Source organism: Lepus europaeus, chromosome 19 (genome assembly GCF_033115175.1).
Source record: "Lepus europaeus isolate LE1 chromosome 19, mLepTim1.pri, whole genome shotgun sequence".
Taxonomy (NCBI): Eukaryota; Metazoa; Chordata; class Mammalia; order Lagomorpha; family Leporidae; genus Lepus; species Lepus europaeus.
In genome coordinates this window covers 70,316,873-70,341,686 of record NC_084845.1, presented here as the reverse complement: position 1 = coordinate 70,341,686, position 24,814 = coordinate 70,316,873, and the positions used below count along the sequence as shown (strand labels likewise).

Here is a 24,814-nt window from a genome sequence, read left to right as displayed (position 1 = left end):
GTGGGCGCACCAACAGCCCACGCGCCTTTGGGGAGGGGCCGAGGGGCGCGACCGAGGCAGACCCCAGGCTGGGCACGGAGCACGGGAGGGCGGGAGCGGCCCCTTCCAAAGTGTAGACTCCGGGAAAATGGCCCAGGTGTTCCGGGTTCCCGAGGACCCCGCCCACCCGCCGCGCCAGTCAAAAGCGCTCTGGGGACCTGGTGCGTTGGAGGTACAAGAGGAAAGCGCAGGCAGGGTGGAAAAACCGGTTTGGGTGCAGGCATGGCCTGGGAAGCGCCAGGCCAGGCCCCGGACACCTCCTGGCATCCCTGGGCGGGCCGGCCTGGATCCCAGGGGTGGCCAGTGCCCAGGGGAGGCGGGGCGCCGTCCCCTCAGGATCCCGTGCTCCGTTTTCAGCCCCGGGGTGAGGAGAGAAGCCCCATGCCCGCGCCTTCGCAACCCAGGGCCCCGGGGCTGCCGGGGTCACGCGCCAGCTCCCGACCGCGCGCCCCCGACAAGCTAGAGTTTGGATGGTCTCCAGCCTCTGCGACGGCCCAGCACCCTCCTCCTCCCCGCACCCCGCGGCCCCTCCTGAGCTCCCGGGCCCCCTAGGTCCGCCACGCACAACCCTGCCTCTCCCGAAATGCGCGCTGTCCCAGCGGATCCCGACTCCGCACCGCGATAAACACCGCCCAGTCTGGACAGGGGCTGGACGCGGGCGGAGACGCGCGCGCCTGGTGGGCGGGGCGCCTACAGGAACGAAAAAAGGAAAAAACCCGCGTTCTGGCCGCGGCTTGGAGGCGCGCGCTCCGCGCCTCGCGTTCACCGAAGTTCGTCCGCCCCAGCCCGGCTCCGGCGCGGGATAAACCCAGGCTCGCGGCTGAAGAGCCGGCCGCTGCGGCACGGAGCTCCGAGCCGGGGCGGGTCCCCCTCTTTCCGGGGAGTGCGAGGCAGAGCTGGAGCGCCCGGGGCGGATGCGCCCCCGTGCGGAAGCTCAGGTGGCCGCGGCCGGGAGAGAGACGACCCGCGCAGCGCCCCCGGCCCCAGCCGCAGGCCGACCCTCCCTGCAGGTTTCCCGCTCGGGTTCAGGAGCCCTGGGCTCCACGTCGCGGCCGCAGCGCACCAGTTTCGTGCCCCCTGCGGCAAGCAGAAATCAGGCGCGGCGTGGGTCGGGGGCGGACGGCCCCATTCCCAGGCCTGAGAGCACGCGGCTGTGCGCTCCTCCGGGGAGGCGGGGCTGCGCCCTGACGCTGGGGACGCGAGAGGTGCGGGGCTTCCTCCCGCTGCCCGCCAAGCGCCTACCCTTCTCTGGGTAGCAGAATGCAACAGGCAGGCAGGCTGTTCACTGCTGGGCGCCTCGGCTCTCCACGTACCCGCGTGCTGTTCCACGCAGACAGCTGCGCAGGTGTGCGCCGTGCCCCCGCCAGCGCCCTTGGAGAAGAGTGGGGGTGGAACGAGGCGAGGCTGAGCCGGGTCACCAGGGACGGGGATGACGACAGTGACGCTTCCCGAGGGCTCTGGGGCGCTGGCACCAAGGGCTGGGCTTGTCCCGAGGCACGCTGCGCCCTCACATCAACCCTGGAAATGGAGATCCGTCATTCCCATTCTGCAGACCAGAAAACCGAGGCCGGGTCCCTTAACTCTGGTCTCCCGGGAGGAAGAGTCCGGAGACAGAAGAGCAATCCTGCTGTAACAGGGAGCTCTCTCCCCGCCCTCACATCTCTCTGCAGGGCAGGCATGAGGGGGGCACAGGTGTCTGCAGAGGGCAGAACCACGTGGTCCCAGGACCCTGGAGGTCGTTGGCAGAACAGGGGCCAGAAGCCACACAGGTGTCCTCCAAGGACGGTGCCCACCGGGCAGCAGAGCAACAGCCCTCCAGAGAGGAGATGAAAGTTCTAGAAACTGAGTCATCGTTTGCAAGCCGCTGAAATCCGGAAGGTTCTCTCCTCCCCCCCCTCCCCCGCCCACTGTGAGAGACAGCAGAGCGTTTCCAGAGCTGGGGGAGGCGGGCAGGTGAAGCCAGCCTGGGCAGGGACAGGGAGGCAGTGGCCGCTGGGCAGGCAGCTCACGCCGTGGGCCCCGCGCAGGATTTTCCAAATGACGCGCTCACTTACTTATAGCTCACCTGGTCCCCGCTGTGACTGAAGGGCCCTAAGGAGAGACAGTGGGGCACAGCCCTGCCCCACCCAAGGCAGTGCGGGCTGTGCACGGTGAACCCAGACAATGCCTCCCTCCCCGCGGCTCGCCAGGCCAGCCCCGCGAAACGGCGCCGTGGACGCGCTGGGCCCGGGCTTGGGCGCCTTAATTCTCCGCAGTGAACCTCGCGGTTTTGTTTTTTCACTTGACAAGCGGAGCCTGGAGCCACTGTGGCCGGGAGCCGGTGCCTCGGCGCAGACAGGAAGCCTGCTGGGAAAGCCACCCGTAAAAGCCGCCGGGCCAGCCCCGGCCTCCTCGAGCTCCCGGCCAAGGGGCACAGACCCGAGGTCCCTGAGCACCAGGAACCCGGGAGGGCGGAAGCCTCCCAGCACGACCCACTGCGTCCCCCTAAGGGACCTGGGTGCGGCACCCCGGGCAGCCCTCCATTTCAAGCTCACACGCACACAGCCTCAGGACTAAGCCCTGAGCCTGGCCCTTGGGAAAACCCTCGCACCTGGAGAGACTCCTGATCAGGCTCCACCCAGGACACAGCTTTCTGCTCTCCTCAGAGTCGGGGGGCCCTGGCTCAGGGGAAGGGGGCAGCGTCCCCCGGCGCAGCGGCTGCTGCCAGCCTTCCACGCTGCCCGGGAACCGCCGCGCCTCCTTCCGCCAGCGCCTTGGCGAGCTGAGGCCAGGCAAGAATGCGGCAGGCAGGGAAGGCTTGGCAACGCTAGGAAGCATCTCAGATATGCGGCGTGGGGAGGCGCTCCCTGGAGGGGAGGGCTCGCCCTGGGGATGTTCTGACCCGTAGCGTCCCACTCACCTGAAAAAGCGGCACCGGGCCCCAGATCCCAATCCTCCCGAGCCTCCTGCCTCCACCTATGCCCCCTCCCCAGCCCCCGACATCACACCAGACAGGCGCGGGCAGTCCCGGGGACCCACACAGGCTCAGAGACCACAGTCCTTCTGTGGGAGTGTGGCTCTGCCCGTGCAGCCACGCGTGCCCACCCCGGGCTGCGGTAGCAGTAACTCCCCCACAGCCCCCCTTTGGGATTTGGGGGTGGGGATGAGGAGCCCAGAGTTAATCCCCTCTCTGCGGGGATCTGGAAACCGCCCTCAGAGAGCAGCGGACCCCCAGGCCGGACCCCCAGGCCAGCACCAGGGGAGGTGATGGACCCCCGAAAGATTTATGAGCCGAGCCCGGGAGTTCCCAGGACCCTGTTGTGTTCTGCTCCCTCTAACTCCTGTCTTCACTTCTCACCAGCAGGGGAGGGCAGCAGAAGCAAGGGCCCACGCCGCCGAAGCCCTGGCGGTGCCCAGAGAGGAGGTGCGGGTGGCCCTGTTTGCGGATCAAAGGACTCACGCCAGGACTGTGCTCGCCCAATTTGTAGCCCAGGGCTGGGGCAATTCAGGGCTGTAGGTCACCGTGAAATGTGGGTCTGCCAGCCCAGGGAGGGCAGCCCGGCCACAGACCCCCGCTGGTGCTCAGGGGGTCCTGGGCATGGCGGCACCCAGGCCCCTCTTGCTGCCAGCCTCGACTGGGCGTGGGTGCAGCCTCCCGTGTTTCCAAGCTTGCCAGCGGTAGGGGCCCACTGCAGCGGCAGCCTCGCTGGGACTCAGGATACCAGCGATACCCAGCGGCCCCGGGCATCCGGACTCCGCATGGGGTGGCAGTCCACCCAGCCAAGGCCAGCCCGGGAGGCAGGAGTCGCTCCACGCAGACGGGCTCTGCCGGGGGTCGGGATAGCTTTCATTGGATTTGTAAAATCTTTGCAGTCTGCCCAGTCTTATCTGCTTAGTGGGTCTGGAAGGAACGTGGTCACCAGACACCGCATTGTACAAACTGCGTTTGAGAGCACAGAGCCGCCCCAGCGCCTGCGGCCCTTCCACCTTCGACCTCTTTACCCCTTCCCCTTTTCCTGAAAGCCCCCTGGCCTCCCAAGGACCGCGCTGGCCGCTGACGGAGGGGGCGCCGAGCGGCTGCGTGCAGTGCGCAGCCCGCAGCGGCGCGCCGGGTAGCCGCGAACGCAGCCTGGCGGGCGCGTCGGCTGCGTGCGGCTCACGGCCTGGCTCTGCGGGATCTTCCCCTTGCGCTCGGGGACCGCTCACCCAAGCCCTAGGCCCGAGGTCCGCGCAGGGAGCTGCAGAAGTCGGGGCCCGAGCCCACCTCCCGGCACAGCGCACGGAGGCCGGAACTTGGCGGCGCTTCCGCGCGCCTCGCCGGGTCTGCGCCGCCTCGGGCTGAGCCGGCCTTCGGCCTTCGAAGCGCCGGGGCCTGACTCCACTCCTTCGCCTCTGGAGGCCTGGACAAAGCCCCAGATGCAATCCCCTGCTTTACCCACGAGAGAAATGGAAGGGCGCCTTCGCCTGGCTTCCGCCGGGGTCGGGTAGGGGCGCACTCGCGTTAGTGTCTGAACACCGCACAACCTCAAGAGCTTCCCTAACGGTGCCGACGCCCCCGGCTGTGGCTGCCCCACTGCACCCACGCCTCTCTCTGCTTTCTCTCCCCCTGTCTCTCCCGACTTCTCATTACCAGGGCACCAGGGCTCCAGATCAGCTCAGGCTGGGCTTCTGGAGAGGCCTCTTGGAAACACGTGGGGAAGCAGCAGGCCTCTGCTCCGGAGAGCGGCCTGGAGTCAGCGGGAGAAGCGGGCCAGGGGCTGGGCCCGGGGAGCCGGGAGCAGAGCTGGCCCGGCCCCGCGGGCTGGGAGAAGGCAATTTGCCGGCTCCCGCACCTTACGAAACAGAGTGAGCCGAGTGCCAGCTCCGGGAAGGGGACGCCGATGGAAAGAATGCGCCCTGTGGGGTCAGGCGGGTGCTGCTTTTTAACACCCCCTCATTCTGTTCCGGCTCAGGAGAGAGAGAAAATGGCCTTTAGAAGCCACCACCGCCCGGGTTACCACCAGCGCAGCTGCGTGGAGCGAACTCCTCGCGCCTGTCGCCTGCCGTGTTAAACCCAAAACCTCAGCTCACCTGCTGGGGTGGGAATTGGTGAGGCTTGGGTCCCAAAATTCACACGTAGAGCCCAGCAGGGAAGTCGGAGGTCCAAGACCTGGAGAAAGACAAGTCGCAGTCCCCAGCGGCCTTGCACAGCGGCCACGCCGCTACCAGAAATAAGAGAGACGAGACATCAGAACCGAAAAGGAAAGTAATCTCCCCGCTATCTACGACCTCGACCTCGCAAAGGCGATCAACCCAGGACTCCAAAAGCAACATAAACTACTTCTGAAGAGCAAAGGAGTTTACGGTTTTTTCACTGCAATAGGGCTAAGGATGTAGGAATCCGAGGGAGTATAGCTGCCCGAAATCCACACAGACCCCCGCCCCGGCCGCCAGCCACCGCCATGGGGCAGAACTTTAAGGCCACAGCACCGGCGCTCCGTGGGCCTTCTCCCAGGTCACTTCCTGCTCTGGGGAAACAGCCCATGGTCCACACTGTTAGGGAAGCAAATCAGGACTCCCCCTGGGCTGCACTGGCAAATGGGAAGCACTTATCTCTCCCCTCAATTGGGGACAGCTGGTCACCCGGACGGAGTGCCACTGTTTGTTTTGACAATTGGCATGTTTTTTTGCATTTCACAAAACGCGTTACAGCGAGGGTCCGGCTCACCCTGCAGGCAGCCCGGGCCGCCAATGCATCCAGGCAGGAAAGAAGCCCCAGGTGGGAGTTTTTAAGTCGAAGCCCCTTCTGTCACTTAGGAAGCCCAGAGGGGAGCCGTCCCGGCCCTGCGGCCATCCTCACGTCTGCATATGCCCACCTGTAACAACGATAATCAAAACCGGCGGGTTTGCAGACACACCTTGCTTTTCTTTTTTCAGAGCAAGAACACACACACACTGTCAACTCTGAGCAGAAAGACCAGGGTTTATTTTGAGGCAAATACAGCGAAAGCCACACACGACAAACACGGCTGCAGCTAAGCGTTCTAGAGATTTTTTTTCTCTTTTCGGGTGGAATCTACTATACACAACCATGACACTCTGTAAAAATATCCGATGCTTCCTTATTCTCCACCACCACCAGCACAACAACAAATAAATTATTTCCTTGTTTTGTAAAAGACCTGCAGCTCCGAATGGAGCGGGGTGGGGGACGGGCTTCTAGAATTCGATTTGTCACAAACGGCCGGGCGGGAGGCAGCACTATCCAGTGAACGTAACTTTAAATATTATATTAACGGCTCTGAACACCACCGCCGCCACCAAGGAGCCGACTCCAAGCCCACGCGTCAGCCAGCGCGGTGGGCGCGCCGCACCAGGACACACCGCACACAGGGGATCTGCCAGGGCCCCCACGCCCCTACAGGGGTCTCCCCCGAGAGTCAGCAGCCAGTGGCCCGCGGTGGCATTCGGTCCAGAACTTAACTTCCGAGGCCCGGCGTGGAGCAGGGCGCAGCCATGCGGGCGGGAGAGGGGGCGTGAAAGCAGCGCGCGCGTGGCGGCGGCGGGCCGCGTCGCACTGCCGGGGGCCTCCTGGGACCCCCGGGCCGGGCCCGGGGCGCGGGCGGAAGTTACCTGCACGCTTCGCGGCGGGCCGAGGGCTGGCGCGCGCGCTCCCTCCGCGTCGGGTCGCGTTTTTGTTCCGGAGCCGCGTTAAGGGGTTAGGACCTGGGGGCGGCGGGGGCAGGCCGGGGCAGGTCAGTACTTGGTGCAGTCGTAGGAGTAGGGGGCTGCGTGGCGGTAGAGGGTCGGCGTGGACCTGTAGGGCAGCTGACAGCTCGCGCTGCCGCTCGCCTGGGGCTCCCCGAGGGTCGCGTTCTCCATTCCCAGCCGGTGGGAGCCGAACATCTCCCGCACGTTGGGGAAAGTCTGCGGCTGGGTCGCGAACGCGTGGCCCGGGAGGTGGTTCAGGTCCCCGCCGTGGTTGAGGTACCAGGAGGTGGCCTGGGCCGCGGCGGCCCCGGGCTGCGGCGCCGGCTGCGGCTGCGGCTGCTGAGCCGGCGGCGGCGGCGGCCCCGGCGCCTGCGGGTGGTGGTGGCCGTGGTGCGGGTGGTGCTGGTGCTGGTGCTGGTGGTGGTGGCCCGCGGCCGCGAGCGCGCCCTCCTGGCCGGCGGCGAGGTTGAGGGCGCTCAGGGGCGACGTGGGGCCGCCCGGGTGGTCCGAGAGGGCCTCGTCCAGGGCGGCGGGGGCGCACATGTGCGCCGGCCGCTCGGCCCCGGTGTACAGGCTCATGGCGCGCATGCTGCACTGGTAGCCCCCGGCGGCCCCGGCCTCCAGGCCCTGCGCGCACGGCTGGCCGTAGGCGGCGGGCGGCGCGGCCGCGTAGGGCAGCGCCAGCGGCGGCACCACCAGGCCCGCGCGCCCGGCCGCGGGGCTCAGCTCGCCGCCCGGCGGCGACGTTCGCAGCGTCATGATGTTCTCAACGCTGAAGCCGGGCAGCCCGTTGGGCGCCGCTGCGTGGTGCTCGGGCAGCGAGCCCGCGGGCGAGCCGGCGGGCGTGGAGGCCGCGCTGCGCGGGCTGCCCCGCAGCGCGCTCTCGGGGCTCAGCGTCTCCACCTTGGTGATGACCGGCAGCGCGGGCGACGCCGCCTCGCTCTTGACCACCACGTTCTGCTCGGCCTCCTTGGGTGCCTCGGCCGGCGGGGGCCCGGCCGGGGCGCCCTTGGCCGCCGCGGGGGGCGGCTCCTTGAGGCGGGAGCGGTCCTCCTTCTCCTTGGGCACGTCCTTCTTCTTGAAGCGCCGCCGGCGCCGCAGGAAGCTGCCGTTCTCGAACATGTTGTAGGAGTCCGGGTCCAGCGTCCAGTAGCTGCCCTTGCCCGGCTTCTTGTCGTCGCGCGGCACCTTGACGAAGCACTCGTTGAGCGAGAGGTTGTGGCGGATGCTGTTCTGCCAGCCCTGCTTGTTGTCCCGGTAGAAGGGGAAGCGGTCCATGATGAACTGGTAGATGCCGTTCAGGGTGATCTTCTTCTCCGGCGCGTTCTGGATCGCCATGGTGATGAGCGCGATGTAGCTGTAGGGCGGCTTCACCAGGTCCTTGGGCGCCGCGGGCTGGTGGTGGTGGTAGGGCGCGTAGGAGCGGCCCATGCCCGCGCCGTACTGCTCCGGGTGGCCCGAGTAGACGCCCATGGGGCTGGCCATGCCGCCGTAGCTGCCCGCCGCCCGGTAGTAGTTCTGCTCGCTCAAGTAGGGCACCACTCCCAGCGCGTTGGGGTCCGGCACGGAGTAGCGCGCCTGCATGCTGCGCCCCGCCCGCGCGCACGGGCTGCGGCCGCCGAGCGAGGGAGGCCCGGAGGGCGAGCGCCGAGGCCGGGAGCCGGTGCGCGGTCGGAGGCAGCCCCGCGAGCCTGGGCGCCTCCGGGGCGAGGCGCGGGAGGCGCCGGCGCGCGGCCCGGTACCGGGGCTCCTTTCAGCGGATTGGGCGAGTCGGCATCCTGGAGGGCGCGCCCCGGGCGGCCGCAGCGCCGGCCCGGCCCGCTCGCTCGCGGCCGGCGCGGGCCGAGGGCGCAGGGCACCGAGGCTGGCCCTGGGGTCCGCGCGCGGAGCGCAGGAGGCGGCTCCCCCGGCCCCGCAGCGGATCGGCGGTCCTGGGCGGTCGGCGAGCCGGGGTCCAGAGTGGCTGCCCGGCCGAGCCCGAAAAAAAAAAAAAAAAAAAAAAAAAAGGAAAAAAAAGAGGCAAAGTCCCTTTTAGGGATTGGGAAAAGTTTCAAAAACCTTCTTGCTGAAAGCGAGTTTTTACTTTCCGCAGGCCACGCCCCCTCTGGGAACTTTGGGCCAATCCGCGACGGCGCTGAGGACTTGGCGCCAATCGGGGCGAGGCGCGCCGGAATCCGTCGGCTCTAAGACCCAGCCCGAGCCCCAGACTTGGCTGCAGTTGGGTATCGCCTCGGAAAAAAAAAAAGATTCTTTAAAAAAGAGAGTTTTTATCTTGATAAAAATTTATCTCATTATCACATTTCGGCTGATAGGCCCACGTGCCCCCAACGGAACGGCGACGTTCCTTCGCAAAAAATAAAGTAAAAAAACCAGCTTGGAAATGTGGAGTCGAATTGAGGGATGCGGCCACAGGTCTCCCCCCAAGACCTTGAAAGGAGCCGGGACTCCTCACTGACAGTGACGCATCCCCAGGCCGCCTGCTTGTGGGGGCCCAGGTGCAACGGACCCCGGCGAGCGCGCAGGGACGGGCCTCCTGGGTGCGGTCCCGTGCGCAATCCACGGGGCGCCCCGGGCGCGGGACCCGCCGCAGGAACCCAGGTTCCCAGAGGTAGATCGTGGAAGGCGAATCCGTCCGGGCGGCGAGGGCAGCCGAGCCCGCGGCCTCGATCCCCCCACCCCGCGCGTCCTGAGCCGCGCAGAGCGTCCGTGCCGCGGGGCGCGGCTCCGTGGCTGCGGGCAAGGGCCCAGCGCCGCCTTCCCGTCTCCCCGCGCTTCCCAGGTGTGAAGCCCTCGTGACCCCAGGACACCCGAGCCGGACAGCGACTCCCCGGGCCCCAGCAGAGCTCGGGCGCTCCCGCCCTGGAGCAGACCCGAGCCCGTTCTCCGCGGGGGCTTCGACCCGGGACGCGCCGGCCGCTCACGCCCACCCCGCGGGCAGACCCTGCCCACTGCGCCTGGCGCGGACCCCCGGGGACTTCCCCAGGGGGCTTGGCGATTTTCCTCTTGATTCGCTGGGCTCCGCGAGTTGCGCCCTGGCCCTGACCGGGAGCGGTCGGCGCTCCCCGCCCGCCGCAGCTCTCCCGCGGACCCCGTGTAGACGCGGACTCCTTATTCCTCCGGCACCTCGGGCGTTCGGAGCGCCCTCAGCCTGTTTCCCCGGAGCGGGGTCCCCGCCCCTGGAAGGGCTCGGCGGGCCCGGCCGGTGCGGGAGTTCAGCTCGGCTCCCCGGTCTGCCGCCGCAGCGACCCGCGCGGGGAAGCGCACCGCGCACGCTTAGCCGTGGGGTGGGGGGTGAAGGGGAGGCGCCAGGGGGGTCGCGTTCACTACCGGAAAGAGAACGGAAAATTCCTGCGCGCTTTCCTGGTCTCCTGGGAAATGCAAAATCACAAGCAAACTAGACAGGCTCCCGCGGCTCGAATATCCGAGTCCACCTGCGTTTCCACCGGATTCTGCGCGCGTTCTCCAACTCGCTCCTCTCTCCCTCCTCTGTGTCTCTCTCCCTCCTCTCTCTCTGTTTCTGTCTCTCTCTCCCTCCTGTCTCTCTGTCTCTCTCCCTCCTCTGTGTCTCTCCCTCCTCTCTCTGTCTCTGTTTCTCTCTCTCCCTCCTGTCTGTCTCTCCTCTCTCTGTCTCTCCTCTCTCTGTGTCTCTCCCCCATCTCTCTCCCTCCTCTCTCTCCCTATCTCTCTCCTCCCCCATCTCTCTGCCTCTCCTCTGTGTCTCTCTCTCCTTCCTCTCTCTCTCTCTCTCCCTCTCTGCAACAAAGCACGATGCAGCCGCCCACCGCCCCTGTGTTCTCTCTACCACCGCCTGTATGTTCACATTCATCCTCAGAAAAATACAGCTCCCGACAAGGTGCCTCCCCCTGCAGTGCGCGGGGCGACCCAGGATTTTCCGGAAATGGGAACTGCTGATCCAGAAACACGGCCAGGCTGCAGGCTTCCCGGAGGAGCACCAGTTACTCTGTTCATGCATGTGCGTGCGTGCTCACGGGTACATGTGTGCGTGCTCACGGGTACATGTGTGTGCTCACGGGTACATGTGCGTGTGTGCATACATGTGTGTGCTCCCGGGTGCATGTGTGTGTGCTCCCGGGTGCATGTGCGTGTGCTCACGGGTGCGTGTGCGTGTGTGCATACACGTGTGTGTTAAATGTCTTTATAACAGCATGGGGGAAAGACAAGCAGAGGAAACGAGGAATTCAGACCAAGCCAGCACTCTTCCTGCGAGTGCAGCCCACGCCCGTGGCGGCCTGTCCCCACCCCCGCCAGCGCGGGGGACCAGAGCCGGGTTTCTGCTGCTCGGGGGGGGGGGGGGGGGGGGTGCTCCCGCAGGTTCAGAGCAGCGCCGTGCACACCCCCGGGCGGGGGCCCGCGTCTCCCACCCTGGCTCTCACCTGCTCGTTCCTGGCTGGCCGCCCCTCCTCGGCCCCCACTCCCCAGCCCTTGTCGTCGGGAGCCCCGGGGGTCCCCGGTACCACCAGCGACGCGACCAGCAAGCCAGCCCAGGTGCTCCCTGCGCCCTCGCTCCGCGGGCAGTCACACCTGGAGGCGGCGCGCCACCTGCAGGTCGGTGCGGGAACCGCGGGCCGACCGGAGCGCGCCCGGTAGCCGGGGAGGTGCTGCCCCCTCGCGGCCGCGCCTCGGCATCGCACCGCAGGCACTGCGCCTCCAAAATCCCAGGTGTGAGGAAGCGAACCGGGCGCAGCGGGTCGCCTGCATGAACACGGCGCTTCCCAGAGCTCTGCGGAGACCTGGGGGGCGCAGAAAGGCCCTCGAAGCTGCGGGGGAGCCGGAAGTGCCGCCCACCCCTGGGAAACGCGCCCGCTGCACCTGCGCTCCCGCGAGCGCGGGGGGCAGGGGCCCAGGACCTGCCCGGGGCCGCACCTGCGCCTGCGGGCCGGCTGGAACAGGACAGACTTCGCCCGCCTCTGCTCTCCCGCCCGCGCTCCCTCGCCCCCAGGGCTCCCGCTGCCCCTCGGGGTCGGGGCACCGGCCGGGCCGCCGCCCCCACGCTGGCCCAGGGGACCTCAGCCCGGAGACGCCCACAGCCGGGCCGGCGGGTCCCGCAGGCGCCGCACCCTCCAGAGCATCCCGGCCCAGGGCGGGAAAGGCCGCGCCCGGCACCAGCCCCGGAGGTGTCCGAGCCGCCCGCACCTCCGCTCCCAGCCCGCGTCCTGCGGCCGCACCTGCGGTGCCACCCCCGGCGCTCGCGCCCTCGGGGAGGGCACCCGCCTGTACCGCGGCGACTCCACGCGGCGTGACTGGCTCGCGCGTGTCCTGGCTTCAGGCTGAGGCCGCCGCGGCGACAGCGGCCTGCGCTGCCCCCCCCCCCAGCACTCCCGGGAGCGGAGGGGCCCGCACGCTCCCGCGGGTGTAGCCCGCTCCCGCGTGGGGCGGCTGACAGCTCCGAGCCCACGGGAGCCGCCAACAAGCCGGGCTGTTCCGGTCTCAGGACCCACCACGTGGTCCACTGCCCAGGCGCGGCCAGCAGCCGGGCTGACCGCGGCCTCCCTGGGGGCCGCCGGGGCTGGGCCCACGCACTCCCGCGGAGCCGGGGCCCCGCGCGCCGCCCGCCACCCGCCGCCGGCCGAGGCGTCTCCAGGCCCGGGTCGGCAGCAGCTGGCGGTGCGGGGGGACCCGCAGGGCAGCGCCAAGGGTGAGCGGTCTGGGAGGGCACGGGCGCGTCTACACCGGCAGGGAGCCCCGAGACACCAAGACGCCTCTCGGCGGGGTCAGCCCGGGGCTCGCTCGGCGGCCCAGCGTCAGCGCATGCGCGCGCGGGCCTCTCCCGGAAGTCTCCACGGCGACGCCGGTGCTTTCCCGCCCCCCCCAACCCGGCCACTGCGCAGGCGCGGGGACGGCGCGTGCCGATGACGTGAGACGACGTCGCGTGCCGATGACGACCGGGCGACGTCGCGCAGAGATCGCGTAGCCATGGAGCCGAGGGCGGGTGAGGGGCGCGGCGGGCCGGCCTGCGCTGGGGTCTGCGCGGCGATCGGGCTGGGTCCGCGGCGGCCCCGGACGCGCGGGAGGCTGGGGACGGCGGGCGGGTGTGTGCCGGCCGCTGACCACCCCGCGCGGTCGGGGGACGCGGGCGGGGTCGGCGGAGACCCTGCCCCACGCCGCCCCCGTGGTGAAGGCGCCCGAGGCGCGGCGCCCGCGGCCCGGCCGGGGTCCACAGCGGTCTCGGAACAGGGCCCACGCGTGGCCCGGTCGCGCCCCGGGCTCTCTTGACGTTCCCGGGGCAGCGATCGGCCCGCGCCCCGGGGGCGGGGGTCGCCCGCCCGCTGTGCCGCGGGGCCGTCGCGGTTGCTGGTGAAGGCGACACACGGAGCAGGGAGGCCCCCAGGTCTGCCCAGCAGCCGAGCGCTCGGGGAGTGCGCCCGGGGGAGATGCGACGGCCCCGGCCGAGAGGGGGGCGCAGGTGCGCCGCGCCGGGCCTGAGGGCGCTGCCAAGGGCCGCGGGGGCGCCGTCCCCGGCCAGGGGGAGCCTGACCCCTGCTGAGCCCAGGCCCGCCGGGAGGAGACTGCGCCGGGGGAGCGCCCCGCTCAGCGGTCTCCTCCCGCCAGGGGTCAGACGCCCGGCCGAGCACCCGCAGCGCGCTGTGCCTGCCGCGGACGCTGACCCGGCCACGGCCTGGGCTCACCGCTCAGGGATAGGGAAAGCCTCCTGTGTGCAGCCCGGGATGCGGGCAGGAGACCGGGCACCTGGCAGGCCTGGCGGGAAGCTGTCACAGACTTTGCCAGCAGGCTCGCAGGTGCCAGCCTCGTCCTCGGAGTCCGCTGACTCGGGCTCCGCCGGGCCCTGGGCCACTCCCTCCCGCCATGGCCGGGCAGTTTTGTATTCCTGGCCCCGATCTCCCGCACCGGAGGTCGACTCTGGGTCCCAGCTGCAAAGCCTCCCACACCCCCTGCGGGCCGTGTGTCCCTGCCCCGAGATGGCCCTGGCGAAGCCGAGCCCCGCCCGGCCAGCGTTGCCCTTGGGCATGACGTCTGCCTTGAAGCTGGTGCCAGGAGCCGCTGGCCGGGTGACAGGTCGTTGGCGCACCCCTGGCCGAGAGAAACAGATCCAGGAAATACTGTAACACGGGCTCGTCCGAACGCTGGCTTCATGGCTGGACTTAACTGGAAAGTGATTTTTACATTTCTCCAAGAGGAGCCCCCGGACTTTATCAGCACTGCCCGGTCCTGTCTGTGGCGCGGATGGGATTCTCGGGCCTCCCACAGCGACCTGGGCAGGGCAGCTGGGGACCCAGAGCCATGGTTGACGCACAGCGGAGCGGCCAGGATCACGATCCAGCCCCGCGGTGGCCCAGGGGGGCCAGGGCTTGGCGAGCGGGCCCTGGGGTGCAGTTAGTGCACTGTGGGCCCTTAGCCGCTTGGGCCTGCAGGTGCGCGGTCTCCTGGGCCTGGTTTCTCAGTGCAGAGCTCAGCGGGCACAGCGTGGCGCCAAGTGCACGGGTGCTGTGTTAGTGAGCCGCGCCCGTTGCCGCCGTAGGGGTCTCCAAGCAGGACATCCGTGAGCGCATCTGGGACCACATGGAGTCACAAAACCTGGCTGACTTCCCCCGGCCTGTGCACCACAGGATCCCCAACTTCAAGGTACGGAAGCCGCGGGGAGCGTTTCCAGGGCCAGATGGGTCACAGGGTCCCCGCCTACCCGCGCTGCCCCAAGGTGGCCAAGGCTTTGCTGGCCAGGGAGCCATGAGAAATGGGAGCCGCGTGGCGGGCGCTGTGCCCTCAGCTGCTGCCCCTAGGGGCCACCAAGCACAGTGTTGATCCTGGTTGGAGGTGCTGCTGCTGGGACGCCTGTCACAAAGCTGGCCTCCCCGAGGGCCTAAGGCAGTGACGGTGCTGTGAGAGGCCCAGCCGCCAGCACCCCTGTGCAGGAATGAGTGCCTGGCCCGTCCCTGGAGACGCAGGGCCCCGGTGTCCAGGGTGTCCGGGTGGTGGAGAGAGGTGGCCTGCAGGTGCACGTCCCAGGAGAGCCCGTGTGACAGCAGCGGGTGGATCGTGGCCAGGCAGGCCTGAGGGCCGGACAAGACCCCCACCACCACCATGGGATCTTCTGTCCCCCAGCACCCAGGCCAGCTGAGCCGCTCCCAGAACGTCCTGTCCCATGCTTGTCTCTCCAGGGAGAGAAGCAGGAGGGTACAGGGGAGCTGATGGATGCAGACCCCTGGCGGGGGCGCTCGGGCCTGGTGCTCTGCCTGCCGTGTCTGACACGAGCCCGGGGCCAGGCTGCCCCCTTGGGCCCCCGGCGGGCCGCGGAGCCGCGGGTGTTCACTGACAGGCGATGACCTTCACTACAGGGCGCGCCCCACGCGGCTGAGCTCCTCCCACGCCTGCAGGCGTTCCGGACGGCCAGGACCGTCAAAGTCAACCCCGACGCACCCCAGCGAAGTGCGCGCTACCTGGTCCTCGATGTAAGTGCGCTCTGTCTGGTTGCCCAACTAGGGGTCTTACGTGGCTTGCCAAAACCTGCAAGACATGGACGTTTTCGCCAGAGCGCGGGAAGTGAAAGTGGACCCCGATAAACCACTGGAAGGCGCCCGGCTGCTGGCACTGCAGGTAACCCCACCCCGCGACGGGCCTGGCCGCGGGGCTGCCCAGAAAGATGGCGCCGCTCCCGGGCAGCAGGGTGCCCTTGGCGCTGTCGGCTCCGAGCGCGCTTGCGGTGTCGGCTAGCAGCGGCCCCGAGGTTTTCGGGCCCCATGCGCTTCCTCGGAAGAGCCGGTGCGTGTATTCATTTCCTGCTGCTGCAGCTGACTGGTCCTGGCGAGAGCCAAGGCAGAACCGACAGGACGCCCGGCTGCGTCCCCGGAGGCCTGCAGGGCGGCTCCTTCTCAGGGAAGGTTCCGGGTCAGGTTAACTGATTTATCGTAACGTAGCGTGCATGGACGTAAGAGCCGGCGTCGGTTTTAATGCTCACACCTGCTAGGCACCCATTTAAAAGCAAGATGAACTGCACTTGTATAGGTTCCTGTGTGCCGTGCAGACTGACACAGGTGCAAAGGGTAGATCCTTTTGCAACCCAGAACTCCTCGACCACTGTGAGTGCTGATACAAACAAGCAGGAAAAGGGGGAAAAATTCTTAAAAATCAAAATAAGCTCCTAAGTCAAATACAGACGAAGGTGTAGAGGCCCAGACGCTGCCGGTGTGGACGCAGCCGCCGCTGACCGGAAAGAGGTGCCAGGGCCACGGTGCAGGGCCCTGGGAGCTCTCCCCCGGTGGGGACCCGGCGCCCCCACAGCTGCCGTCAGCTCAGCGGGGCTGCACACTGCAGGGAGGCGGATCCCGGGAGCGCAGGAAGAAAGTGGCGGCACCCGGCCCTGCTGTCCCTGCGGCCGGGCCCGCGGACTCTCCCTGGGTGCGCTTCCTTGTCCATCACCTTTCCTGGGCCTGAGCCAGCTCAGTGGAGCAGCAGCGGCCTGTGCGGGCACAGTGGGAGATCTGAACTCTGAACGTGTGTCCCCACCCCTCCCCCGCAGCCGGCTGTTCCCCTCTGCCACCTGAAGGGACCAGACGCAGCTGAGTAGCGAGCCACACGCCACTCGCCGGAGGGAGGCTCGGGGCAGGCAGGACCCTGGCTACACACAGCGCTCGCTGCATGCTGCCCACCCACCAGCTTCCGGGCTGGCCCTGCAGTGAGCGCCCGGCCAGGCAGGCGGTGGCCGGGGCTGAGACGGCTGAACTGGAGGGTGTGGGGCTTGCAGAAGAGGGCGCAGGTGCCTGGGCGCGCTGAACCCCAGCTCATCCCACCTCTCCATGGAAGCGCCCCTCCCTCACGGTCGAAAACAATGGCTCAGACCGGATAACTGGCTCGGCGGGGCTGCCTTTGGCCCGGGGTTGCCTTCTGCCCCGACACGAGGGCAGCCGCTCCTTCCTTAGCTGCAAGGTTTTCTAAACACGCTGCCTGGCTGCCCTGCGTACAGAGAGAGGTGTCTGTGCCCTGGGTCCCCGCGTACAGAGAGAGGTGGCCCTGCCCTGGGTCCCCACATACAGAGAGAGGTGGCCCTGCCCTGGGTCCCCACATACAGAGAGAGGTGGCCCTGCCCTGGGTCCCCGCATACAGAGAGAGGTGGCCCTGCCCTGGGTCCCCGCATGCAGAGAGAGGTGTCTGTGCCCTGGGTCCCCACATACAGAGAGAGGTGGCCCTGCCCTGTGTCCCCGCATACAGAGAGAGGTGGCCCTGCCCTGGGTCCCCGCATGCAGAGAGAGGTGTCTGTGCCCTGGGTCCCTGCATACAAAGAGAGGTGTCTGTGCCCTGGGTCCCCGCATACAGAGAGAGGTGGCCCTCACGTGTGCCTCTGTACCCGGGGAGCCTCCCTGAGCTGCCTCGCCCTCAGATGAGTGGCTGGCCCATGACAGGCCCCGCGGCACCTGATAGCCGCGCAGAGCCTGTGACATCAGCGGTGAGATACTGAGCAGGGCGCCGGCTCTCAGACCGTGGCTTACGGAACAGCAGACTCCATGCGAAGCTTGGGTGAAGTGGTGCTTTCGGTGTCGCCGCGCTGTCCTGGTCTCCACCTGTTCTGGCAGTGGGGCGCACAGTTCCGAGAGGCGGAGGCTCAGGGCACTGAGGGCCTGATGGGGTTTCACAGGAGCCACCCTCCCTCGGGATTTCTGTGCCATGTCTTGCCCCGGCACCGCACCGGAGAGGGAGGTTGGTGACCACCGCGCCTTGTCGCGGGAAGGACACACCGGGAATGGAGTCTGCCATTGTGTAACCTCCTTGGCACCACACTCCCCCTCCTTGGCAGACACCAGCCAGTGCCGACTGGCGGTTTGCCTTCCCTCCTGAAGCAGTCCCAGCGAACAAGAATGCCTCCGTGAAACCCAGAACCCACGCTGTCTGCCCTGACAGAGCAAGAAAACGCTGCTGGTCCCGACGCCGCGGCTGAGGACGGGCCTGTTCAACAAGATCACGCCTCCCCCCGGAGCCACGAAGGCCGACCTCAGACGGTGCGCCACCTCCCAGGTAAGCGCCGGGAGCGGTGCCACCCGTCAGGGAGACACCTGCGCCCTGCCAGCCTTCCGCCCAAAGCAGCGCCACGAGGCAGAGACTGTGCCATGGCAGAGCCGAACGTGCCGAGACGCTAGTGTGCGGCACTGTCTCCAGTGGAGGAGCCGCGTGGGAGGACTCCCGGGAGCCGCTGGGCTTCGGTACGAGCTCCCGTTTTGCACCAGGCTGGCAAGTTACCGGTTCCTTGGTGGAAAGCCAAGGTGCTGCAGGTTCCCGGGGCGCTGGCGCCCTCTAGTGTTGGCATGGGTGCACTGAGCAGGGCGTTGGGATGGGATTTCCAAAACGGGCCTAACTGGAGGCTCCGGCAGGACAGTGGGGCACGAGAGGCCTTGGAGCGTTCATGGGAACTGTGTTACTGATCAGACGAGGTGTGGGCTTCAGGAAGGTCTGCACCCTGGAGGGCTTCATGGTGCAGTGGGCTCAGCCATGCTTGGGCGCCCGCACGCCGTGGCAGAGCGCCTGGTTCGAGTCCCGGTACTGCAGCTGCTAACGAGCTGGGCGGCAGCAGACGACGGCCACGCCCGGTACCTGAGCTCCTGCCATCTGCACGGGAGGCCAGGGGGCAGCTCCCACTGCTGCTCCGGCCTGTCCCTTAGCCCAGCCCTGGCTGCTGCAGGCATCTGGGGAGTGACCCGGGGGTGGAAGCTGTTTCTCTGCCCTCTCTCTGTGTCGCTCTGCCTTTCAGATAAATAGATAAGTCTTTAAAGAAAACGGCTACAGCAGGAGCTTCCTTTTGATCCCAGTCTCCTGCGCACTTGCTGGAATGCCTGGAACAGGATTTTCTCCCGCGGCGGGTCTCCTCTCCTGGGGGCGGGCGCCGGGCAGCGCAGGGGCTGTGCTGGGCGGCCCCCCAGGCTTCGCTGAGGGCCAGGCAGACCCGCAGCCGCTCGTCCCTCACCTGCAGCGGCTCCGTGCAGGCGCATGCACTCTGAGCAGCAGTGTTGTTTTGTTTGTTTTGTTTTAAAGATTTATTTTATTTATTTGAAAGAGTTACAGAGAGAGGTAGAGACAGAGAGAGGGGTCTTCCTGCCGCTGTTTCACTCCCCAAATGGTGTCAATGGCCAGAGCTGCGCTGATCCGAAGCCAGGATCCGGGAGCTTCCTCCGGGTCTCCCACATGGGTGCAGGGGCCCAGGGACCTGGCCCATCTTCCACTGCTTTCCCAGGCCACAGCAGAGAGCTGGACAGGAAGTGGAGCAGTTCTAGTCCACCTGATAGCACCCATATGGGACGCCAGGACTTCTAGCCGCTGGACCACAGCGCCGGCCCCTGAGCTACAGTTTCAGGAGAGTGCTCGCACAGGGCTTGTGCGTGCCGGCTGTGCCTCGGGCGCTCAGTGTGGGGCCCAGCCCTGGTGCGGGGAGGCTCTGCACTCGGTCCTGGGGACTCCCCACCCAGCCGGAGTGCTAGCCACTGGGCTCTGTGCCTCATGGGAGAACACACGCTAGACTTTAAGAAATGACCTGGCGCTGGCGCCTCTCTGCCCCCTTCCTGGGAGGGACGTGGGGTGCACCTGTGCTGGGGGTGCTGACTCACCCACAGCCCAGGTGCCGGCACTGGCGTGCGCGTGGGCAGAGCCTACACTGGCTCGTCCCCGCGGCTGGCTGGAATCCAGCTGCTCTCCAACCACGGGCCTGAGGCCGGGCTGCCTGGCGCACATCTCCACCTGCAGGGTGTCAGGAGCCACAGCGTGCCCGTGGGCCTGGACTCCAAGGTCCTCGTGGATTTGGTTGTGGTGGGATCCGTCGCTGTGTCTGAGAAAGGTGAGGTTTGCCCACAGGACGGCTCGGGGTGACAGGTTCCCGGGTGGCTGCTGGGCAAGTTCCCTCCGGCCGTCAGGAGCCGCTCAGCGCTGCCACTTCCCGGCCGTGACTCGCGCTGCAGAACTGGCTGCCCCCCCCACACACACCTGTATGGCGCTCACTGCTTTCTGCCCCAAGGCCGAGCGCCCGGAGCAGCGTGTGCTCACAGGGACTCCGGCCTGTCCCCAGGCCTTGGGCGGCGCCCCACAGCACGCGTCCACCCTCCCGAGCCCTGGCCAGTGGTGGCCCTCATCCCAGCTCAGTCGTTGCTGTTCTGTGCTTGGGCTCCAGCTACTCGCCCGCTGTGTGTGTTGGGAAGCATGGCCCCTCCCATGTGCCCCCTGCCCGCCCCCGTGGGCAAGGCAGGAATGGTGTGCTGGGCGTGCTGGGCGCTGGCCACGAGTCCGGCCCCTGCTCCACCCCCCCCACCCCTGGGCTGGGGTCCTGCAGAGACGGGGGGCGGGGCACAGTGTCAGCGCGGGCCCCTGGGGGCCAGGTGAGGGCCAGGCTGGGGTCCTGCAGAGACGGGGGGGGGGGGCACAGCGTCAGCGCGGGCCCCTGGGGGCCAGGTGAGGGCCAGGCTGGGGTCCTGCAGAGATGGGGGGGCACAGCGTCAGTGCGGGCCCCTGGGGGCCAGGTGAGGGGGGCGGGGCCCGGGCAAGAGGCGGCAGGTGCTCACTCAGCACGGCCTCTTGCTGGCAGGGGGAATCTGCCCTGCTCTTGTTGGGAACTCTTCTTTATGACTTGGAAGGCGCGGGCTCTGTCTCCCTCGGTGATGGGGACCTGGTCCCTGCCTGGTGTCGCAGCCGCCATCCATTTCCGGTGGCGCTGGGCGTCCATTTTTGGTGGGCTCCATGCGGTTGCCTCCGGGTGACCTAGGGGAGGTGCACCCCGCGGCGGCGCCCCTGACCAGGGAGGTGCTGTTCCCTCTGCCCGCAGGCTGGAGGATCGGGAAGGGAGAAGGCTACGCAGACCTAGAGTACGCCATGATGGTGTCCATGGGCGCCGTGCACGAGGGGACGCCGGTGGTCACCATCGTCCACGACTGCCAGGTGCTTCCTGTGACAGTGCGCACTGGGGAAGGGGCCGCTCTGGCCTGGCACCAGAGCCGGGGTGGACTGCGGGGCGCGGCCGCCTCCCCCACGGAGGACTCAGGTGCTGTGTGACCACGTCCGCTGGGCGGCTCCCGGCGGCTCCTTTACCTGCTCTGCCTGACCAGGTCGTGGACATCCCGGAAGCCCTCCTGGAGGACCACGACATCGCGGTCGACTACATCCTCACTCCCACCCGGCTCATCGCCACCGGCCGGGAGCGCCCGCAGCCAGCCGGCATCGCGTGGTCCAAGGTGGGTGGTCAGTGTCTGCGGCACTGGCCTGGGGCGTGAGGGTCGCCCCGGTCGCGTCTCCAGGCCCCGGGGCTGCTTACAAACCTCTGAGCCCCGATGCGCAGCTGGGCCGAGTTCCGCCAGTCCACTCCCAGGAGGCGGCGGTTTACAGCCCTGTGCCTCTCCTCTCTAAGCGCCAAGATTCGCTTATCTGAGAGGCAGAGAGAGAGAGAGAGAGATTGGTCTCCTAACCTCTGGTTCACTCCCCAGATGGCCGCAAGGGCCGGAGCTGGGCCACTCTGAAGCCAGGAGCTTCCTCCAGGTCTCCCACGTGGGTGCAGGGGCCCAAGCACTTGGGCCATCCTCTACTGCTTTCCCAGGCCACCGCAGGGAGCTGGGTCGGAAGTGGAGCAGCCGGGACTGGAACCGGTGCCCATGTGGGATGCCAGCACTGCAGGCGGCAGCTTGACCCGCTACGCCACAGCGCTGGGCCCGGGGAATCCAGATTTGTGGACCTCCAAGCAGAATGGGAGGGGCCCTTTGGAGGGTGTCACTTTGTGACCCTCACCTGCGGATCTTAGCTATCAGCTGGGATTCAGGCGGTGGGCACGCCAGCAGAGACCCGGAATGAGCGAGAAATCGTAGGGGGTGAAAACAACGGGCAGATGAGGGACCGGCCGGGTGCAGCAGACGCAGCTGGGCTGTGTGCCGGAGCCTCCCGACCCCCGCTCTGCTGGCCGTGAGCTGCGACCTCGGCCGCTGGCCAGGCTGTTGCTCCTCCGCGGCCCTGGGGTCGCCCCCGTGTGGGGCTCTTAGGAACGCAGCGGCTGCCCCAGCCTGGGCCCCGCTCTCCTGCAGCAAGGTGCGCTCTCAGGACATTTGTTGGGTGGGGGTGGGGAGCCCACGCTGCCGCAGGGGCTGGGGTGGAGGAGGGGCACGGACACCGTGGCCAACGCCTGAACACCTTCCCGGACGGCCTGTGGAAGTGGGGTCCGAGATGCCCCCTGGTCCTGAGTGTCTCCCGTCCTCGCGCCGCAGGCCGGCTGGGGGCGGGGCACAGAAGGCGTGCTTTCCTCACCGGCTGTTGGCACACTGAGCCGGTTCCACCGCCGGCCTCCTGCCCCTCTGTCCGCGCCCTCGCTGGGTCCTGTGTGGGGGCTCCGAGCTGGGAGCACTGGGAATGCTCCCGCCCATCCCAGCGCCGGCTCAGGTCCCCGCTGCTATGACGTGCCTGGGGGAGGCACCGGCGCCCACGCCAAGATCCACGTGGAGTTCCTGGTTCCTGGCTGCCGCCGGGCCCTGCACTAGTTGTTGTGCCCGGCTGGGGAGTCAGCCAGCAGGTGGATGACCTCTCCTCTGGGTCTTTCCCTCCCTCTCTGTCAGTCTGCCCTTCAGAAAAATAAACTAAGACTTTTTCTTTTTGTTTTTCCAAAAAGAAAAAAGTGACTCCCTCCTGAGCTCCAGACCCGCCCAATCCAGAGCGAGATTATCCGATTGTAGTCACTTTAATTTGTATTTTTTCCCCGTTTATCTGAAAGGCAGCGCACCAGAGACGGGGCGGGGCGGGGGGGTCTTCTGTGTGCTGGTGCCCTCCCCTCCCCACCCGGGCCCGGGGGCTGCTCTGTCCTCCCGGCTCTGGGCCTCCCCGTGAGGTCAGCAGGTTCTTGGGGGCGCTGCCGCCCACTGGGTCTCGCCTGCAGTGTCCGGAGGCGCCGGTTTACCGACAGCCAGGGACACCAGATGTCCATGCTGGGAGGCCCCCAGGTGACCCTGTCCCTCCTGTGCCACCCTCAGCAGCGGAACCGCTTGGCTTTTTCAGATCAGCCCTGAGATGATGGAGAAAATCCCCATACTGAGGAGCCTCCGGCGCCGAGAGGAGCAGGCCGGGAAAGACGTCGCCCTTCGGGACGCGGCGGGCAGCCAGCGGGCAGCTCCCCCGGGGGGCGTCGGGAGGCCCCAGGACCCTCAGGGAGTGGCCCGCGGCTCCCCGCTGCCGGCTGCCACCGTTTCCGTGGGGAACCTCCCCCACGATGCCCGTGTGAGCGATCTCAAGAGAGCCCTCCGGGAACTCGGGCTGATGCCCCCGCGGCTCACCTGGCAGGGGCCACGGCACCCGGTCCTGCTCCACTACCAAGACCCAGGCACGGCCCAGCGGGCGGTCTCCTGCTTGCAGGGCCTGAGGCTCGGCGCCAGCACCGTGAGGGTGGCACTGGCCGAGCAGCAGAGGGACAGGTGACCAGTGGGTGACCACGGGGGCGGAGGTGTGCGTGACGGCCTGCGCTGGCCCGAATCTCGGAGGGGCGCCCTGTGCCCCTGCTCCTGGCCGGGCCGGGCTGGAGGAGCCGCAGGCAATGACAGGCGCGGCGGTGCAGTGCCTTGGCGAAGACCGCTCCTGGGCTCACCCTGGTCGGACGCAGGGGAGCCCGCACCCAGAACTGCACTGGGGGCCACCCCCCGCACCGCCAGCCAGCCCCGCCCGGCAACCGCAGGCCCACAGCACACAGGTGCCCACACGCCCGGCTTGGCCCAGAGCCTCAGGGTCCCTGGGTCCCCCGTTGTGCTGGCTGCACTGCCCTCAGCAGACGCGCGCTCACAGTGGCCGTGGGCCAGTGCACGTGTGTTGCACGCTCGGGTTTGAGCAGCGTCTACAGCGTCCCCGGGCCTCAGCAGAGGGGCGCGCGTGCTGCCACACCTGCCCCCGGGCTCCCCGAGAAGGCCGCGGCCACACTGGTGCTGCTCCTCGGCCCGCACATCCCCCGAGGTCCCGGGCCAGTGGCCGGTCCGTCCTCCCTGTCCTCACCACGGTGCCCGTCCTGCGGCTGACAGACCCCATGCAGCTTTGCTCACTCTCTCGTGGATTTGCAGTGAAACTGGTAGCAGATCCACCACCCTGAGCCGGCGCCAACGCAAATGTCCACCAAGGCTGCGGACTGCACCCCGCCGTGGCCTGCGCCCAAGGCCATCAGGAGTTACCAGGGCTGACACTCCACTCCCATCATGCACCTGACTCTCAGAAAAGTCTCCAAATCCCTGGGAGCCTCCGCCCAGCCCCACCCCACCCCCAGATCGGCGCAGGGTGGGCTGCAGCTCTCCGAGCAGCCGGGACCCCAGGCTGCGCCCGCGTGTGTGCCTTCCCTTGGCTGATAGAGCTGTGCTACCCTGGATCTGCGCCTGTGCTCAGACTGCTGCTCGAGGAAACGAACCAGCGCCCAGGACAGTTGGGCCCCAGACACCCTCCTAAGGGCTCAGAACCGCGACACAGGAAGTGATCCAGGAAGAGCACAGCCCCACAAACCGCGGGAGAGGTACATGGTAGCAGATACCGGGGGAGATAAACACACAGCGTCCAAAGAAACAGCCGGGGGCACCCGGAGACCGGCATCCCAGCCGTGCCCCTGCCCCTGCTTCCAGCCCACACACGCCCTGGAGACGCGGATACGGCCCGAGTCCTTGGGTCCCTGGCACCCACATGGAGACCTGGATTCAAGTTCCAGGCTCCCAGCTTTAGTCTGGTCCAGTCCTGGCTGTTGTAGGCATTTGGGGAGCGAACCAATGGATAGATCTCTCTCCTCCCATCTACCTTTCAAATAAAACGGAAAATACATATTTAAAAAGCAGAAACAGCAGCCAGGTTTCAGCCCTGGTCTCGGCGTGGTCACTCCAGGGTCGCTGCACCTGTGTGCAGACATCAGTAGTCGATCCCAGCACTCGCTGCTCGGCCAGGGCCTGTGGTCTGCTGGCACAAGAGGAGCTGCTTCCCGCCCTTCTCCACGTGGAGAGGCGAGGATTTCGCCCCTTCCCTATCTGTCCCCGCACAGGCCCCTGGGCCTGCCTGGCTTGCAGCTCCTCCGTTCTCAGCCCCGCCCACGGCAGGAATCTCACTCCCTCTTCCTGGTCTCCTGTATTTGGGTTCAGTCAAACCAGAGTTCCAAATGGAACAAGACCCTCAAACG

At 67.7% G+C, this 24,814-nt stretch overlaps 2 protein-coding genes and 1 pseudogene across 7 annotated transcripts; 2 read left to right on the top strand and 1 right to left on the bottom strand.

Annotated features, from left to right (window-relative positions):
• Positions 1-6,716: 6,716 nt before the first annotated feature.
• Positions 6,717-8,292, bottom strand: FOXC2 (forkhead box C2). Its single transcript, XM_062177394.1, has one exon. It carries the CDS (start codon positions 8,290-8,292, stop codon positions 6,754-6,756), a length of 1,539 nt encoding a protein of 512 aa, XP_062033378.1. The 3' UTR covers positions 6,717-6,753.
• Positions 8,293-12,604: 4,312 nt separating this feature from the next.
• MTHFSD (methenyltetrahydrofolate synthetase domain containing) lies at positions 12,605-24,482 on the top strand. 6 transcript variants are annotated; one of them, XM_062176699.1, is made up of 8 exons: positions 12,605-12,658; positions 14,207-14,310; positions 15,166-15,279; positions 17,578-17,691; positions 19,408-19,498; positions 20,477-20,589; positions 20,757-20,882; positions 22,681-24,482. In XM_062176699.1, the coding sequence occupies exons 1-8, from the start codon at positions 12,643-12,645 to the stop codon at positions 23,095-23,097; spliced, it is 1,095 nt and encodes a 364-aa protein (XP_062032683.1). In that variant the 5' UTR covers positions 12,605-12,642; the 3' UTR covers positions 23,098-24,482. The 6 variants fall into 6 exon arrangements, with proteins under 6 accessions (XP_062032683.1, XP_062032684.1, XP_062032687.1 ...); XM_062176700.1 differs by lacking the exon at positions 15,166-15,279 and adding an exon at positions 15,021-15,134; XM_062176702.1 differs by lacking the exon at positions 12,605-12,658 and adding an exon at positions 12,987-13,057.
• On the top strand, positions 15,675-15,791 carry LOC133748914 (small nucleolar RNA SNORA40; annotated as a pseudogene).
• Positions 24,483-24,814: the final 332 nt, after the last annotated feature.